This window comes from Coptis chinensis, chromosome 3, assembly GCF_015680905.1.
Source record: "Coptis chinensis isolate HL-2020 chromosome 3, ASM1568090v1, whole genome shotgun sequence".
NCBI classification, from domain to species: domain Eukaryota; kingdom Viridiplantae; phylum Streptophyta; class Magnoliopsida; order Ranunculales; family Ranunculaceae; genus Coptis; species Coptis chinensis.
Genome location: NC_141458.1, coordinates 11,443,770 through 11,462,560, shown reverse-complemented (window position 1 = coordinate 11,462,560; position 18,791 = coordinate 11,443,770). Strand labels below are relative to the sequence as shown.

The 18,791-nt window shown below is 37.1% G+C and overlaps 4 protein-coding genes and 1 pseudogene across 7 annotated transcripts; 3 read left to right on the top strand and 2 right to left on the bottom strand.

The window, feature by feature from the left end:
- Positions 1-434: 434 nt before the first annotated feature.
- Positions 435-3,821, bottom strand: LOC147507922 (putative protein phosphatase 2C 27). Its single transcript, XM_086600575.1, has 4 exons — positions 2,944-3,821; positions 2,016-2,216; positions 1,555-1,766; positions 435-1,220 (listed from the first exon to the last, which is right to left on the bottom strand). The coding sequence occupies exons 1-4, from the start codon at positions 3,121-3,123 to the stop codon at positions 659-661; spliced, it is 1,155 nt and encodes a 384-aa protein (XP_086456701.1). The 5' UTR covers positions 3,124-3,821; the 3' UTR covers positions 435-658.
- A 954-nt stretch (positions 3,822-4,775) lies between these two features.
- On the top strand, positions 4,776-7,420 carry LOC147507921 (pentatricopeptide repeat-containing protein At1g80550, mitochondrial pseudogene; annotated as a pseudogene). The gene has a single exon (XR_015217832.1). The product of XR_015217832.1 is annotated as a pentatricopeptide repeat-containing protein At1g80550, mitochondrial pseudogene (transcript).
- Positions 7,421-7,548: 128 nt separating this feature from the next.
- Positions 7,549-10,453, top strand: LOC147507920 (uncharacterized). 3 transcript variants are annotated; one of them, XM_086600570.1, is made up of 7 exons: positions 7,549-7,688; positions 7,795-7,869; positions 7,937-7,987; positions 8,073-8,124; positions 8,245-8,303; positions 8,716-8,761; positions 10,010-10,453. In XM_086600570.1, the coding sequence occupies exons 2-7, from the start codon at positions 7,804-7,806 to the stop codon at positions 10,135-10,137; spliced, it is 402 nt and encodes a 133-aa protein (XP_086456696.1). In that variant the 5' UTR covers positions 7,549-7,688; positions 7,795-7,803; the 3' UTR covers positions 10,138-10,453. The 3 variants fall into 3 exon arrangements, with proteins under 3 accessions (XP_086456696.1, XP_086456697.1, XP_086456695.1); XM_086600571.1 differs by having other exon boundaries at positions 7,567-7,688; positions 7,810-7,869; XM_086600569.1 differs by having other exon boundaries at positions 7,580-7,688; positions 7,768-7,869.
- Positions 10,454-11,666: 1,213 nt separating this feature from the next.
- Positions 11,667-15,006, bottom strand: LOC147507919 (small ribosomal subunit protein uS17y). Its single transcript, XM_086600567.1, has 6 exons — positions 14,888-15,006; positions 14,758-14,798; positions 14,590-14,690; positions 12,264-12,408; positions 12,088-12,177; positions 11,667-11,976 (listed from the first exon to the last, which is right to left on the bottom strand). Exons 1-6 carry the CDS (start codon positions 14,897-14,899, stop codon positions 11,883-11,885), a joined length of 483 nt encoding a protein of 160 aa, XP_086456693.1. The 5' UTR covers positions 14,900-15,006; the 3' UTR covers positions 11,667-11,882.
- A 63-nt stretch (positions 15,007-15,069) lies between these two features.
- Positions 15,070-18,576, top strand: LOC147507918 (SWIM zinc finger family protein). The gene is made up of 6 exons (XM_086600564.1): positions 15,070-15,421; positions 15,506-16,160; positions 16,250-16,449; positions 16,544-16,788; positions 16,909-17,739; positions 17,947-18,576. Exons 1-5 carry the CDS (start codon positions 15,150-15,152, stop codon positions 17,700-17,702), a joined length of 2,166 nt encoding a protein of 721 aa, XP_086456690.1. The 5' UTR covers positions 15,070-15,149; the 3' UTR covers positions 17,703-17,739; positions 17,947-18,576.
- The last annotated feature ends 215 nt before the right edge of the window (positions 18,577-18,791 follow it).

The following is an 18,791-nucleotide window of genomic DNA, read 5'->3' as shown; positions in this document are numbered from 1 at the left end:
TTATTTTCATAAGCCTGTACGATCATTTATTTATATTTCAGCTCACAGAGCAACATGTGACCAAGAGTGGGTTGTGCGACAGAATTATGTGCTGCTGAAGGCACCAAGCAGAGTGGAAAAGACAAAAGTTGATTTAGGAATCACTTGAAACGCAAACTGACTTCAGGCGAAGACACCATTTGATCTAAAACAAAGTGATGAGATGCATGTGTGTATACTAATTTGTTCCAGGAAAAATTGTTAGTAGTTATTTCAAGCTTAGTGAGCTATTGAATGGAAACAATCAAAGCAAATTAGTAGATATTATGTTAACCATTATAACCCATTTGGATTTAATGCCCATTCTCCAAATTAGTAGATATAACGCAGTACTCATTTGCCATTTGTAAGTGGCTTAAAAAGTAGAGAGAACATACTGTCTAAAGTTTTGGAAGTTCGTATGCAAAGTTTACACTATTTGATTTATTTATGAGTACACTGACATTGTTTTAATCCACTACGAATTATTTGTACAGGTTTCTGTGTATAATTTTACGTTACAGGTCAAGCTCCTTGCTCTTGATCTGATAAACCTACCTGCAAAACTTGACCGTGAAGTCAGTGAACCACATAAATATATGTACAATGGCGTCAATCAATTGCTACTAATTGATTAGTTTTATCCCTCTAATAGGCATTTAAGACTGTGAAGTCCCTCCGCCGATATGCTTCTTCTGACTCTCGACCTGTGTTCTAAAACAATAGGAAGCAGTTCTGAATGAAAGCACACAATGACAACTGTCAGATTGTCTATTGCTCCCCGCTTTATTGCCTCCTCCACCATTTCCTTGCAGCATAGGTGGACATCATTGTGCTCTTGGAGTCTCCTCCTAGTAAAGTCTATGGCATTCTGGCTTGTGAATACATCCCATATTCCGTCGCTGCCAATAATCAAGAATTCATCTTCTTTGGTAAGGGTTATCAGTTTCAGTTCTGGTTCAGCACTCAAAGGTCCACCGAGCTCATTTGTTTCCTTCATCCCTTCAATGTGCCAATCACCAAGAGCTCGAGTTACACCCAACTGCCCATTCAAATAGCCATCATCAATGTAGCCGCCGAGGGATTCAACACGCCTCCTTTCCCTTGTACAGCCAGGTCTGTGGTCCTTAGACATCTGAACAGCAACTCCTAGTCTTGACAGCACCGCCCTGCAGTCTCCAGCATTTGCTACTAGAAGAGATCTGTCCGAGCAGTCTCAAAGCAATTAGTTTGCTTATCCAACAAATATAGAATCATAAAACTATTAGGTTTCAGTTGTGCTTGGCAAGAGTGATTGAGGACCACGGGTAAGTTTGTGAAGTGCTCTGGTGCGTGCTGGTAATAGGGAGACATAGACCAATAGCACTATCACACGTTGGGGAGTCTTGATCTGGTGATCTCCTACAGGATGATGGTGTCACATCAACCACCCAATAGAACAGGCAGTTTAAGAAAGGTTATATGGACAATTTAATGCATTCCCAGAGTATAAACATAAGGATAAAAATTAATCAGTAGTTGCAAATTTTGGCACACCTTCCAAATATCATTGCAGTAAGTGCAGTTGTGCCTGAAGACAGGGTGGATTGAAGAGAGCATTTCTTTGCGAAAGCAGTATCAGTCTTCATGAATGATCTTGTGACTACTCTTTCAAGTTTCAAAGGGAACTCAGCATCCTCAACAATAAGCCTTGGCAAATTATCTCGGACGAAATGGGCAGCATCCTTTCCTCCATGCCCATCGAACACCTTTGACAAAAGTCAGGTAAAATATCCATTTTAGACAAATACTTTTCCTTAGATATACCATCGAGTTTGAATTTATCAGATTATGGATGACAAAAGAAGAGTCATCTACTCATCTTTAAAGGCAAACAGTTTCCTTCAATGCAAAGCTAACTTTGAAAGCTTGGTCTTTAGTGGTATAAGATATGGGGCATATGAGTAATGGAACTAATGCAGCTAAGATATTTGAAGTAGGTCAAGAAAAACACTTACACCAAAGAAGGATATAGCTTCTGCATCAAGATGTTGAGAACCAAAATTCTTTGCAAGGTCCTCAATGCAGATGTGAGTGTCCTCCATATGCTGACGACCTCCAATATCTGACCACTCTCCTGATCGAATATTAGGCACATAATTTTCTAACTGGTTCTGTTTGTTCTCAATGACCACTGTGTTTTCACAAATGCTTTCCAACTGCACAATGCACAATAGTAAGAGGTCTGAGTTACAAAATTGTGAAGGAACTCTATTGATTATTCATAGTGCCTTCAGATGACGAATCAATATCTTGGCCTAATGAGAAAAATAAAACATGAAATTCGCATCCCTAACAATCAGTGCAATATCTATATTCTAACTTCTTCCAATCTAGTGGAAGATTCATATTCGAAAAATCAGTTATTCTTATTAGATCTAGTGGTAGCAACACTACATTATTTACGACTTCTTTCAAAGCAAGTGACATGAAGGTTAGAACCATCAATTACCCTGTCATGACATTGCAATAATGACTGCACTTATTTCATTTCCAAATTGATCCATATATGTTCATGAAAGTCGATTTTCAATCCCAAGAATCTAAGGTCTGCTTAGTTGGAGAATGATATGATCTTGAATTCATGATTATCTGAGCTTAAGTCTGATATTACTCAAACTTGTTTTTTAACAAAAAGAGGTGTCATATTATATATACTACATCTATCCAAAACGAAACTACTCCATTAAAATCTCTTATGCAAATGAAATTATTACAATAAAAAAATTCCAGACCATTTATTCTACCTGAAATGATCAAATGTAATCATATTAATATATATATTCTTAAAACAAGTACTAAAAAATTTCATTTCATAAAAGTTAAACATCCACAAGACCATAAGGTAAAAAAAAGAGAGCTAAAAGAAAGTATAAGATCTCTTACAGTAGGAGAATTGGTGATAACAGATTCATTTCCATCACAGATCTGATGACTAACTCCCTGTGAAGAATCTTTATCCCATTTCTCAGTCTGGGCATTCATTAATTCTGTATTAAATGGCCTAGATATAAACTCTTTCTCACACAAACCCAAGTTGTCCAGCTCTGCGTCCTTCACACACATACTTTCAGAAGCAAAGATGAAATAGTGAAACAAAGTGACGATAAAAATGAATGAAAAACACGAGTACAAGCATAAGAAGTGAAGATTATATGAAAGTGAAACACAGCAGATTTCATGCAGGAGAATGATAGAGAGATGCAACAAGTCCAGATTTTTCTAAAGAAAGCGTGGCTGGAATTGGTTGGTGTCAGTTGTTTGTTTACATGTATGGGATCTTTTTTGGTTTTTTAAAATACTGCTAAGTGGTAACGAAGTCACTTTCCACCTTAATTTACCCACTTGCCCTTGGCCCCCCTCTCTTTTTTGATACTTTGCCTACTTTCTGCGTAATTCCTTTTCATTCATTATGGTTTTCTTATTGGATATTCCACCATAAAAAGTAAAAAAAAAATTAAATCTTGTGACGATAGTTATAGTTTCTCTCACACTAATGATAAGGTCGAGTTTTAAAATGAGATTTGAAATCTGATTAAGTATGACTTGTGTATAAACACGTGAACAAATTTGAGCCAAATGAACCAAATGCAAACAACTTGGTTTGTTTATCTCGTACAGTGGTATGTACTAAGTGAGACAATTTAGCTTAGAATATTCAGGTCTAAAATGATTGAGAAGTTTTGAAATCACAAATCGGCTGCTGACTCCTGGGAATTCGAGTTTCTTTTCCAGTCCATTTATTACATATTTCAAGTTAACCCAAGACCTAAAGTTGATCAAGTTGCAGCAGACTACTTATTCAACCATGCATTTCGATGCATTCAAGTATCCAGCTGTGGCGGTGCACTAATAAGCAATATTGTCAAAAATGATAATCTAACTGTATCGTAATGTTTATTAACAAAAACAATAATTAATATAAGATTCCTTGGAACACACAGTGGTCATGAAAATGACGTAGAAAGTGTGTTTCCTACTGATATTTAGCTAGCATTCAATTGTTAATATGTCAGGTAGTGTGAAAAAGTCTCTATATTCTACTTTTTCTTGGAAATGATTCACGGGCCGCCTACGTTATGCCAATGTTGTTAGCATTACAAATAGGATCAGAGAATAAACAAACAATAATTTTGGCATGTAACTCAGGTATTGCAATATCCTAATGGTTTGGACAGCTAAAACAGCATACCACAATATCACCATATATTAGCGGGATACCGTGTAGCAAAAGCCTAAAAACTGTCACCCCATCTAGCCGCCACTCATACTGGAGTGTAGGAGAGAAAAAATTTCTTTTGTAACCACCATTCACCTCATCACCTGGTGGCTCTTTGTTTTTTCATGCCCCCCTCTCTTTTACCCTTTCTCCAATCTCTTTTTCTCTTCTAACTGTCATAGTGATAGGCGCGTAAATTTATTTCGAAATTAAATCGAATTCTAACCACTATCCACAAAGGCGTGTAGATTTATTTTAAATTTTTTTCTGTGGCCGCCACTCGTTCTGACATGCAGAGCATACACTATATCGTTAAAATTAGGTATATACATAATGAAACTTATACCATAGTGTTAGCAGGGTAGCGATTTTATGCACTATTGGATCACAATTTACATGAAATTTGGTGTTTTGCTGCGCCATTGGACTTACATTGAATTGGCCCAAGATGGACTTAGAAGTTAGAATTAGACGTATTTATATGATGTAGTGTCTAGTTGGGAGTTTTGGGCCAGGCGCTGATCCAGTTCGCGACGGAGTAGCCTTTTGTTGATACCTGATGGACAAAATTTTCTGACCAAACCCAAAAATGCATTGTCTAACTTCAATATCCAAACAAACCCTAACTCATTTCACTCCCTCAATTTTAAAAATAATTAATAATTTCGAAACTTGCACTCAAGTTTCAGCAAAACCCTCTAATGACTTCAGTCAGCAAACAGTAAAAGAAACAATTACCAGTTACAGCAACGACTGGAAACGTGCATACGAGTTTTTTACCTGGGTAGAAACCCAGGTAAATTTCAAACACAATGTGGAAACATATAATAAAATGATTGATGTTTTGGGTAAGTTTTTCGAGTTCGATTTGGCTTGGGAAATAATTAATAATAAAATGGATGCACCTGATTATACTACTTTTCGTATACTGTTTAAACGTTATGCTTCTGCTCATATGGTTAATGAAGCTATTGATTGTTTTAATAATAAGTTAGACGAGTTTAATTTGAAGGATGACACATCCTTTGGGAATTTAGTTGACGCCTTATGTGATTATAAACATGTGATTGAAGCTGAGGAAATTTGTGTAGGGAAAAATTCGACGAAATTGCATAATATGATTTTAAGAGGGTGGTTGAAAATGGAGTGGTGGGGAAAGTGTAGGGAGTTTTGGGAGAAAATGGATGAAAGGGGTATTGAGAAGGACTTGCATTCGTATTCTATATATATGGATATTGTATGTAAGTCGGGGAAACCGTGGAAGACGGTTAAGTTGTATAAGGAGATGAAGAAGAAAGGGATTGTATTGGATGTGGTGGTTTATAATACGGTTCTTCATGCCACTGGTATATCTGAGGGTGTTGATGTTTCGATTACGCTGTATAAAGAGATGATAGAGTTGGGATGTAAACCGAATATTGTTACTTATAATATCATTGTAAAGCTTTTGTGTCAATCGGGAAGGTTTAGACATGCTTATGCAATACTTGATCAAATGCCGGAGAAGGGTTGTTTTCCTAATGTGATTACGTATCATGGTTTCTTTGGGTGTCTTGAAAAACCAAAGGAAATGCTTAAACTGTTTGATAGGATGATTGAAAGTGGTGTTCGTCCTAGGATGGATACTTATGTGATGCTGTTGACAAGATTTGGGAGATGGGGGTTTCTTCGTCCAGTGTTTATAGTTTGGAAGAAAATGGAAGAACACGGGTGCAGTCCAGATGCTTCTGCTTATAATGCCGTTATTGATGCACTGATTCAGAAGAATATGGTTGATATGGCAAGGAAATACGATGAAGAAATGTTAGCGAAAGGACTCTCAGCTAAGCCACGGAAAGAGTTGGGAACAAAGCCGTTATGCGTAGAATCTGGTGATGACGATAAATGATATTTGATGAGCTTAGTTTTGCCCTAAGTTGCAATATTTCCAAACCAAGTCTGACTGGATGCTTCTGCTCTGTCAACAACATCTACTTGACTCATTAAACGTCAGAAAATTTGATGAAGGGTGACCAACCAGAAGAAAATCAAGCATTCTGATTCGCGAGTGAGCATATCTTTAACACGGTGCTCTCATTTCAGAAATCGCATTGGATTTGCAGCAGTTCATTGTTAAGTCCGCGTCTGTAAACTTGCTTTACCCGTAAGCATAGAGGTCTTATATAAGATTGCAAGAGTGACACGTTGGAGTTGAAATCTTGATATGAATGCTTCCCTTATCAAGATTTGAAATAAGATTGTCCAAGTGATATTGTGGAGGTCATCATTCTGATTTGGGAGGAGTGGAGGGATACTATGCTTTGTGCTGAGATGGGGTACTTTGCTGGGTAGCGTACAATGCGGGCTTTTGAGGAGTTAAATAACAGAAACTTTGCAACACCAGTTACCAGGATATCACCACTATCTGTTGTCACTGCTTTGGTGGCTACCTGGCAACAGAGTTTGTTAGTTGACTCAAAATGGGATTGTCTGGTGTGACGTGATATAAACCTTGGAGTCTTGTTGGTGACAATTCTATGCAACGTCATAACACAATGTTCATTCTGCACTTCCATTATAGATTTTGCATAACCCTTAACTTATATGGCGAGCGCGCAACAGCAAGACCTTCAAAAGTCTGCAGCTGGACTTTAGCCATGTGGATACTGACATCAAAGCAACTCTGTGGTACTGTATTGTGGGCTCAGTCATGGTGAGGGGCTATAGTTTCCAAAGCTTCATCCTAACTGGTTTTCTCGTTTCAGATTGTAGTCTCAGTTGCTGCCTGCTGGTGCTTTCTGCTGTATATAGGGTGGCTAGCTGGAGCCACTGAGAGAGTGTCTTATACCTGTTATGGTCTGGTTTGATTGCTTGCAAGATCAGCAGCTGAACATCGATCACCTTGTTGCTGATATCAACTCGACCGCTCTCACATTGGATTGTATGGGTGTGTGTGTCCTACAAAGAACAGGACTATAGCTCCCAGGAGTTACTGTTTCATTTGGTCTCTATTCAAAATCAGTGTTAGGGGGCTAGTGGGTGAAAACTTAATTTCAAGTTTAGAAGCTTTTTCCTGAGTCATGTATTTTATTTTATTTTACTATTTTTTTCTGTTGGTGATTGAGTACTGTTATTGCTTAAGGGACTGTTATTAGTTGTTACTCATCCTCGACTCCTCGTGGTGACAGTGTGACACAGTCTCAACATTCAACAAACTTTGTTTGTACTTATGGTAAACTATTAAGATAAAGTTTCAAAATCGTAGAAAGAACTAGGTAATCAATCACCAACCCGCACCGCATACTTCGACCCATTTTATTGTGGGCTTTGTTTTTGTTCTTTCTTCTCCTCCAAATTATTATTTGTTAAAGCTGCGAGAGTTCCATAACTTCTTTTCCCAAACACCGCCACCTGTTGGCTTCCTCTGTTTCAGGTTCGAATAATAATCTCTTTGTTAAATAATATTTTATGTTTTTATCTTCTGACTTTGGTATTATGTATACAATGAAAAGTTTGAGCCGAGCTAATCAGTTTGATAGTTTTGGTTGATGGAGGATTCAAAGTCTTCTTGTTCGAGATGTCATCTATGTGCTGGTCCTCTTTCCAAGGAAATGGTAAACATACAATTTCCTTATTCTATTCTTTTATCTTCATGTGGTAACAAAGTAAACTTACTTGCAGGAAACTACTAGTTGGACTATAGCCCCGTTTGTTAGGGATAGCTTTTCCATGGTACCCCTCTCTCTTGTTGCATACATGTTTTTAATTGTAATACATTTATTGATTCTAAAACTAAACTTGTCTTATTGAAATTTAGATTGGCTCTGCTGTTGGTGGTATTGCAAGCGCATTTTATGGATTTAACCATGGTATGGTCGCTATTCCCCATTCATCTTTTTTCTTTTTGTTATATAATAGAGTTGTTTTCTGTTGAGAAAAATTGCTTCTTTTGTTAGTTAGTCATTTTTGTGATTATTTTTTTTCCCCAGCAATGCCCGTTGTTCAGCGGTTTATAAAGGGTCCTATGTGGGTCCATTTCCTTGTTGGGGTAAGTTTTTCAGTATTATGTTGCCTTGTGTTGGAATACCATTATACTTGAAATTATCTACCCTTTAATGAGTCAAGATTGAGATAAGTACTTGAAATACTATTTATTTTGCTTCTCATCTACTGGTTTAAAGAGGTTGTATATTAAACTGCAATATCAATATAATGAACATCGGTACCTTGGGTGTGATTTTATGGGGACAAGGACGATTGCCGAAATAAAGTTTGAAAGCATTCCCTGGGGAACAACATGTGATTGTATTGGAGTATATACTGAGTGTCTTATGTTATCATTTTGGATTCTTTGCTTATAATTGATATTCTAGCATGCTGTTGTGGGTTTACTGTAGGTGTTAGATTGCCAGTATTCTTACAAGTCATATTTTGTTGTTTTTCTTTCATCCTTGATGCAGGCACCACCAGTAATAGTGGTTTCATCGGCTTGTGCTGGATTGGCAGGTTAGAGATTTGCTCCCTCCCACACACACCAAACACACATCTTATTTCGACTATGTTGCTTTCACGATCATGGGATGTTGAAGCAAACAAGTAGTTATAGGAAGCTGTTGTTACTGAGTCGTAAAATCTCTGATAAGTTGCATTCCAGACATCAACTAGTGCACAACTAGGAATCGTCTAGACTTACCAGTTAGAAATATTAGAAACTTCTGTTTGGTTCTGGCTAAATAGACAAGGAGTGGAATCATATAACAATATACCCTTTTATAAGCTAATAATTCGGCCATTGATCCTTCTTGTTTCTCCTTTCCCATCTCTCAATAACATAGAACGGTTTTTCACCAACACGTCTCACAAGAACATTTAACAGTGGAATTTAGCATCCCCTAATTGGCTAAGAAGGCACACAACTCTAATACCATTATATTCTCACATCATCCTGCTTGTATAGTTCATGTACACTGTCTAGGTGGGAAGACAGTATAATGGCTGCTCATTAGTGTATGTTCTCATTTGTAGGGCTATAGTTTGATTTCCATAATCACACTAGTTTCTATCAATAAAATTATTGTTTTATCTGTCAAGGAAAAATATAGTCATGTCGCTTTAGAGTTTTGATAGAGAGGAAGCAGGCAAATAAAGCTTTCTTTTATTTTAAGTAGTGATGCCTTTTGTTTCGACCCCACCTACGTGGCAAATGTCTATTGGTAGGGGTCTCCAGTTTATTCGTTTAATCGGTAGAGCTAAAACCCAATTTGCAATATGATAGATCAAGGTACATGCCCATTAACTCGTGTGTCTAAGGCTGAGCTTTAGCCACACTGCTTGCCACTTACGTATATTAATTTATGTCCAGATTCGTTTCTTATCAAAGAAATAATCATCAATTAAGAGTCATAATCAATTACAATTACTTGAGCTACAGGAAATCTCTACTCTACACATAAATACAAAACTATTTTTCGATTTGAGACTTGATCCCATCACTAATTTGGATACGTAGGCAATTGAAAGGTACAGTCTCATTATTCTCTCGATCACCATTACTTTTTTCACTACTTTTTTACGTTATTCATCTCTTTCGTCACCACTTTGTATTTTGATTATATTTGGTCGAAACACTTTTATTATGCAATTTCCTAGTAGTTTGGTAGCTTACTATGTATTAAGTAATATCTCATTATTTCTTAATTTTTTCAGAATTTATATATTTTTTTGCCAATGATCATTATGTTTGGAATTGCACAGGTGGTGCTGTTCCAGCACTAGCACAACTTGTCTCGTCATCATATCATGCATCTTTCTCCTCATCATCCCTGCCACCAGCTGCTTCACAGGATAATGCAACGCATACATCAACAACCCCTACACTATGAGTGCACCTTGCGTTAAAGCTACGAACAAGTGTCATGGATTCTGTACACCTAAGACACCATGTTGTCTTGTTGGATCTCCACTGCAGTTGTGTAAGTATAATTGTGTCGACACGCTTGATTGCGTCTTTGTCTGCAAATCCAATATTTAGTTCGGAGTGGTGTCTTATTGCATGACTTAACTGTTCAAACCTCACGTTATGGTCCAATTGTTACCCGCTTTTGCGTGATCAAAAAGTTATATGCACAGTATCTGTGGAAATTTTGATAAACTAGATTATGAGTTTACATTATAAAGATTCTGTCAGAAATTGTTGTACATATGGCATTGCATCTTCGTTACTGTATGCGTAGTTCAAAGATTTTTTTAGTATATGTCACACTTCAATAAATCTGGATACGTTCCTTGTAGAGGAGCTCTGGGAGGAAGGCATAAAAGTGGGCACCAGGTTGTACAAAATCAATCATAGATTCGAGATCACAGGATATAGGATTAGCATCAGCATCCCTGGTTCTTGTGATGGATTGCGGGTCATGAACTCATGACTACCCATCCTATGCAAAATACTTGGGAAAACCTATATGCATGAACGCATGATAATATTAAGGAAAAAGGACACGAGCTAAAATTGGAACGGGGGATCATGCTTCTTTTAGTTGTGGTTACAATGCAACAGAAAAGTAGACAAGTAGTAAGAGAGTTATTAGAATGATTGTTCTCTCTTGCTGAACGCTAGTTTACTTTGTTAGCAACTCACTCTTCTAACCCCCATGGAATAGTCCAAAAGTTAAATATAGCTATTAGAAGAAAAATCTGTTTAACACAAACCTCTGTAATTAGTGTAAAGTTAATGGCTACCTTCGTATAGTTTTCACTATAAGAACTCCTATAAGAACCACGCCGAGGAGTGGAGACTTAAGGATCACAGTGTCTTGGATCAGGCTGTTTTAGTAATAGATTCTAAATGTGATTATGAATATGAATGTAAATAATTTGCCACCAATATATGCTTAGTGGGAACAATGATTCCATTTTTGGCAGTTGGATGGAACAAGGAGAGAACACAAAATTCCTGTCCTGGGCTTTGCCCACTGCAAGATACTTGGACAGTCGGACAAAGCAAAGGGTGCGCCTGCAATTGCGACCCAAGGGTCCATATGGTTTTGCAATTTGCATCATTTATAAAAGACAGGCTAGTTTTGTCAAACAATAACCGAGCTCCGAGCTTCTGGCTACAGTTTTCATTACCATTTAGGCCCGTGAAAACGGAACCGGTCACAACAATTCAAGAAAGAAATCTCTATTTGAATACCATGCATGTAGAACCTTTATTTGAATCTACAGAACAGCGGCTGGCATGAAATAGAATCGAAATCCAGTTAAGCGCATATACATCACGCACAACAGACAAAACTATCCATAGACAACTGTTGCCTGTGGGTAGCAACACAACTGCAATCTATTTTACACGGTTTTAAAGGCTCGAGATCATAAACAAAACCAAGGGGGTCTACTACCATCTGTAACCATATTGCGATAAACTTTGTCCATTCCAGGCTATTAATGAACAAATCCTTCAAACAGGTTCACTCACAACTAACTCTCAGATAACACTAATAATTGTAAAGATGAATAAATCAACAAAAAAAAGTTTTAAGCAAACTCAATGCTATTCAAACTAGCATAATGCCTGTGATTCAAAATCCATGAAGTAACACTTGGCAACATAAACATTTAACAAAGTAGCCTAGACACCGGTGAAAGCCTTTTTGCCGGAGCTACCAGATGAACCAGCTGGAATCACTTTCAACACATTGAACCTCACTGTTTTAGACAGTGGCCTGAAACAGAAGGTTATAAAAACAATTAGTATCTACCACAAACTCGGAACAACCAAATTGCATACGAGTGCAACTGGAAGGAGAAACATAAGGGTATTTTCAATGTCTAACCTGCACTGGCCAATGGTAACACGATCTCCTTCCTTCACACGAAAACATGGTGACACATGTGCTGGGATGTTAGAGTGCCTCTTCTCATATCTACAATGACCATTTTTAATAAGGATGTTAAGACCACTCAATAACCAAGAATAAAATTTCCACTGTAACTGCTATCTAGTTCTTGCCTCTGGTACTTCTTCACAAAATGAAGGTAGTCTCGTCGAACAATTATGGTCCTCACCATCTTGGCACTGTGGCAAACACCAGACACGATACGGCCCCTGATGGAAACATCACCAACAAATGGGCATTTCTTATCAATATAAGTCCCTGCACAGTAAAAGAAACAAATAAATAAAATACACTAATGAATAGCATACACCAGCTTCACCTACAAATAGCATACACAAACAATTTAAAAGTTCACTCTAATTGGTGTCATTCTTAGCTCGCCATTCATTTAAACATGAATTTTAAAAAGATATAATTAACCACACCATCCTCCTTGACAAAATATGACAAGAGAATTCTTTTAACTTCCGTTTCATTTTTAACCCCCATAACACCCTCGTAGGCGGTACTATACTTCACAAAACAAGGGCAGGCATTAAATTGAGTAATTGACCACATAGCAAAATTTTATGTCTACCATGACTATTTAGGACAATATAGTTGTTGTCTGTGTGTCAATATAAAAGTGATTTGTGATTTCATTCTAGGTGTTTTTTTTTTAGTACTCGTAAGAAATTAAAAATAAAGTTTTTTCCGTCTTAAAAATAAATTGCAGCAAGCCATTGGCCAATGCAAAATAAAAGGATATGTCCCGGAATGGATCAATAGTCCAAAGCAAAACAGAACTATTGTGTCCCCAAATGAATCGGCAAACATGAACTTTTGGTAGATATTCTTATATATATGGTCAGGCTACGTTGACACCCCGAATTGACACCCATACCAAAAAGTGCACTTCTACAATGAATTAATGGTTGATTTTTGGTGAAGATGACCCTCTTACCATGTTGATCATGCCTCCAAAATTTCAATTCATTTTGGCATCTCTAGCCTTGTCAAATTTATTTGCAAAATTGAAAAAATTTAGACTGTTAAAAAATTGCAAACTTCAAGACAATTTTTGACAAGGTTACACATATTGAAATGAACTGATTTTTTTTGGAGATCATATCCTTAGTGGGGAGATCATATCTACAAAAAATCGGCTATTAAATCATTGTGTTTAGTAGGGGTGTCAATTTGGGGTGTCAACATAACCTGACCGATATATATATATATATATATATATATATATATATATATATATATATATATATATATATATATATAGGGTCAGGCTACCTTGACATCTTATTTTGACATCCACAACTTACACAATGAACTAAGGGCTAATTTTCTAAGAATATGTTTCTCCATCCAATAGAGATCACCTCCACAAAATATTAAGACATTTGAAAGTGTCTAATCTTGTCAAAAGTTGTGTTTAAGTTCAATATTTATTTAACAATCCACAATTTTAGCATTCTTTTTAATAAAGCTAGACATCTAATTGAGACAAGTTTTGGTAGAGAGAACTATCCATGGTAGGAAGATATTCTATACCAAAAATCAGCCCTTTGTTTAATGTGCAAATTCACTTTTATGTTTTGGACGACAAGATAAGATGTCAAGGTAGCCTGCCCCACATAATAAACTCTACCACCAAAAGTGGATTTATAAAATGAATTGAGGGTTGATGTTTGGTGAAGATAGTCTTCTCATAATAGAGAATCTTCCTACCAAAAATCAGCCCAAACGAAAATATTTAACCTTGTAAAAAATTATTTAGAAATTTCAAAAATTTGGACCGTTGGATAATTTTATAACAATGTAAACAAATTTTGATACATCTAGACATCTTCAAAAGTGCTGATTTTTTCTAAGGATGATCTATATTGTGGGAAGAACATCTCAACAAAAAATCAGCTTCTAATTCATTGTTTTTCATGGTGGAGTTTCTTTGGAGTTCGTTTAAGTGGAGTTCATATAACGGGCAGGATATATATATATATATATCGAGTAACACCAAATGACAAATGTCACCACTTTATTTCAACTATTGTGTACCTTGTGCAGTTCAATCCACTCAACATACTTTCCACTGTAATCTAATATGCTTATTAAACTCCAACTAAAATCCCCCAACTAAATAACTGAATTCCGATTATCATTAGTATTGGCATTCAAGATTAGAGCGTACATACTCTTAGCAGTTAAAGTCTTTCATTAACCAAAAAAAAAAAAAAAAAATCAGTATATTATACATAACTTGAGTAAAATAGTGGAGCTTCACAGCTACCTTTTCAGAGCATAAGCAGTTTTCACTTGATAAAAATATTCTTAACTGTTTTTTGTAACAAGATACATAAAACAGACTCGAACATGTTATAACTCTATTATACCAATTAATTCAACTTCAACATATATGTACTCAGCTGAATAAATTAATTTAACGTATACCTTCAATAGCTTCTCTAGGAGTCTTGAAATTCAAACCAATACTCTTATAGAATCTGTTTCCACCCTTTCCAGGCCTCTTCCCTTTCCCAGACTTCTTCGAGCTACATTTATATTCCACACATTTTCAAATATCCCATGTTTATTAACCCACAATATAATATTACTTACCAGAGAAACACCTTGGGCTGCTTCAAAAATGCCTTCTCAGTCTACACACACACACAAAACATCAATATTAGAAAACTAAATGTAGTAGATTTATTAAGTTGTTACAGAGAAAGAGAGAGAGAAATGAAACCTGTTCAGCCATGATTATTGAGATTTGCAGTAAAACCCTAATTCTGTAGAGAGAAAGAAAGAGTGTGTGGCTGTGCTGAGACAAGACTACTTATATATGTGGTGTGGCTTTAAGCCCTAATGTTTTCAATGACCTAAATGCCCCTCATATATATATATATATAAGTTGTTACTTTGATTTGAGTTTATCACGGGAGTACCTTATCAGTTTACCCTTGAGAGTATCTTCAGCCTCCATTTCTTTTCCCACTCACCCATTTGTGATGGAAATAAAAAAGTGCATCCTAGAAATAGCAGTGCAAAATCCGGCAGGAGAGGAAGATTTCTCTTCTGCTGATCTTGAGTGGACCAAGTATGGAAGTGATGAGCACCATGATGATGTGGCGCTTATTCCTTATGAAAGAGTGGATTCTTTTATTATGGGAGAGTGTTTATACCCGGAATGCCCAACACGGTTTCATATCGAAAGAGGGAGAAGAAGGAAAAAAAGAAGCTTGAAGACATATAAGAGTGATGAGTATCTGGAACACAGGGTGTGAGTATATAAAGTTTTGTTTTATTTTTTTAATCTTTATTCGGAGATGCATAACTCTGATTTGTTTGTTTAAATTTGTTGAAGCTACTGGTGCTCATTTGGTCCAGAGAATTACGGAGAGGGTAGTACTATACTATACAGCAGGAGATATCGGTTGAATACTAGAAACAGGGCAGCTAGACCACAATCCATGAGGGGTTGTACTTGTCATTTTGCTGTGAAGCGCCTGTATGCCCGTCCATCAGTTGCCCTCCTTATATATAATAACAGACGGCAACATGTAAATGAGTCTGGTTCTATATGCCATGGACCACTAGACAGAGATGCAATAGGCCCCGGGGCCAAGAAGTTTCTTTACCATTGTGATGAGGTTAATCAAACGGCAATGTCAATGATCTATGTTGGCATGCCTGAGGAAAACGTTAAGCAGAGATACATAGAAGGGATTCAACGTTATTGTGGGCCAAACCCAAAAGTTAATAGCCATGCATCCCAGTTTGTGCAGAAACTAGGAATGATTATCCAAAGATCGACACATGAGTTGGATCTGGATGATCAGGCTAGCATACGGTTATGGGTTGCGCGGAATAACAAGATGAAGTTTTTCTATCAGGATGCCTCGGAAAATAATGCTTTTATACTGGGGATTCAAACGGAGTGGCAGTTACAACAAATGATTCGTTTTGGCCACCAGAGTCTCATGGCAGCTCATTCAACCTTTGGCATTAAGAAACTCAAGGTAAGTAGCACATTGTGTTAGATGTTTAGACAAGAGTACAGGAATGGTTTTACTGAATACTGCAATATCACTGTATGTTTTAATTGTAGTATCCTGTGAGCACAATTCTCGTTTTTGACTCTCACCAACATGCACTCCCTGTTGCATGGGTCATAACTCGTAGCTTCGCCAAGCAAGATGTGTCTAAATGGATGAGAGCTCTTGTTGATAAAGCTCGCAATATTGATCACTCTTGGAAAGTTAGTGGGTTTCTTGTTGATGATGCTGCTGCCGAATACGATCCAATCAGGCAAGATGCTCTGAATTTGAATATCTGGACTTATTTAGATTATTTTGCTGTACAATCTTTCCAGGTCTTAACCTGATATATGTTTAATTTTCAGGGAGATATTTTGTTGTCCTGTTATGTTTTGCCTTTGGCGTGTCCGTAGATCATGGCTGAGGAACATTGTCAAGAAATGCAGTAACGTTGAAGTTCAGCGAGAGATCTTTAAACGTCTTGGGAAAATTGTGTATGGCATATGGAGTGGAGTTGATTCTGACAATGCCATTGAGGAATTCATCCAAGATTTTGCTGATCAAACTGCATTCATTGACTACTTTAGAACCTCTTGGGTGCCTAAGATTGGTAATTGTCTCCCCGAATTATTTGATTGTTAAGAAATTTTTGTTTTTCACAACTTGGTAACATCTTCACTTGCTTCTTGTGTAATGGTTAATAACTCCCAACTTTTGTTTGTATTGCTAGAAATGTGGCTCACAACTATGAAAACTCTTCCACTTGCAAGCCAGGAAGCTTCTGGTGCTATTGAAGCATATCATTTGAAACTGAAACAAAGACTTTACGATGATTCACATCTTGGTGCACCCCAACGAGTTGATTGGTTGGTGCATAAGCTGACTACTGAGTTGATTTCGTGCTACTGGCTTGACCGTCATGCAGATGAACTTGGTTATTTTCATGATGTCAAGCAAGAGTATATTGCTTCCACCTCCTGGCATCGGGCTCTGCAGATTCCAGACACAGCTGTCTCCTGGGATGATAAAGACCACCTCTTTGCTAAGGTTGTAAGCCAGAAAGACAGTAATCAAACACATCTAGTATGGAATCCTGGGTCAGAGTTTTCTCTTTGTGATTGTGCTTGGTCGATGAATGGGAACCTTTGCAAGCATGTTATCAAGGCGAACATGTTGTGTCATAATCGTCAAGGTTATGACGTGTCCATGTCTTTTCTCTCGTTCAAGGAAATCTTAACCCATCTTTGGAAAAACCCCGTGGACGATTCATTTTCACTTGATCTATCAATGGCCTGGACTCAACAGGTTCTTGACCAAATAAAGAGGCTAGTTGAGCTGAACAACTCAGAAGGTATTTCCAACGTAATAAATAATCTGCCAGTAAAATGGATTGCTAAGAAAGGCCGAACCTTAAATGGCATGCCATCATCCAAGTTTACCCTTCCCCCTAATCTGAAGAGTACATCAAAGAAAGTTGCTCCCAGGAAGAATCGGAAGCGGAAGAGACTATCACGGTTGAAGTGACTGGTATATACGATTAACAAAACAGTTACTATTCTTGGTACATATTTAGCTTTTTGCGTTTTGCGTTTTGCTCTTTGTTCTTCATTTCTTGTTTCTATTTATATTTATATTTAGTCCATTTGGTTGTTTTTTACTGAATAAAATCCGAGGTACCATGATATACATGATCGTCTTGAATTATGTGAAGTTAATAGTCTGCCTGGCTCCCTCTGAACACATATTGTTTTCCCGCTGTACTGTGCAGATGACTGTTTTATCTTTTTGGAAATATTGTGTCATATATTCCGTCGAAGTTCAAAGTTGCACTTTTATCTTTGCTAATAGTGGGAGTTCATAGGAGACCTACAAGGTGCATGGAGGATTACACCAATCGTAAAGGAGGTGGCATATTTCCACTTTGCTCTGACATAAATTTTATGCAAGTGAGCAAGATTGTCGAGGGGAGACCAAAGCTACAACTTTAGAAGGGCTTTTGTGAGAAATTTTATTCATCTTGTTTGCCTGGAAGACAAGCTCTGTGGTGTTCCTTTTCTAATGATCAGTCAACTTCTTCCAAAGGAATGGGTCATTTAAAGTTTATTTAACGGTTAGCTTCGTTGATAACTTTAAGAGGCTAGCATGTTTTGTTCTGATTCGCCACATTTATCTGACTTTTCAAGTACACGAGTTCGTACTTGTGGTATGCTTAAATTCTTTGGCTTTGTTTGTAAACGTTAAAGATCAAGGACACAGAGAAAGCTGTTAGGAGGCAATAAGTAGGTTTTATGAAATTTAGCAAGTGCGTAAGAGAAATACCTAGGCTCTTTTATGCGTTTTTACATCTGTTCATGAAATTCATTATCACTTTAGTATAAAAGGAAGTTGATTCGAATAAGTTATCATTCCTTTAAAGGGTTCTGTGTTTCTTCCCCATCACCATTTTGCCATCTCAAGTCTCAACTTTCGAGTTTCGACTACCCAGAATTCAAAGGCAATAGCATCTACTTCACAGGCGACCATATTGAGTTTTATGATGATTTCTTCAGCGACATGGGATGATTTCTATGATTACGAAGAGAAAACCAACGGTGAACACTATGCGGCTATTAG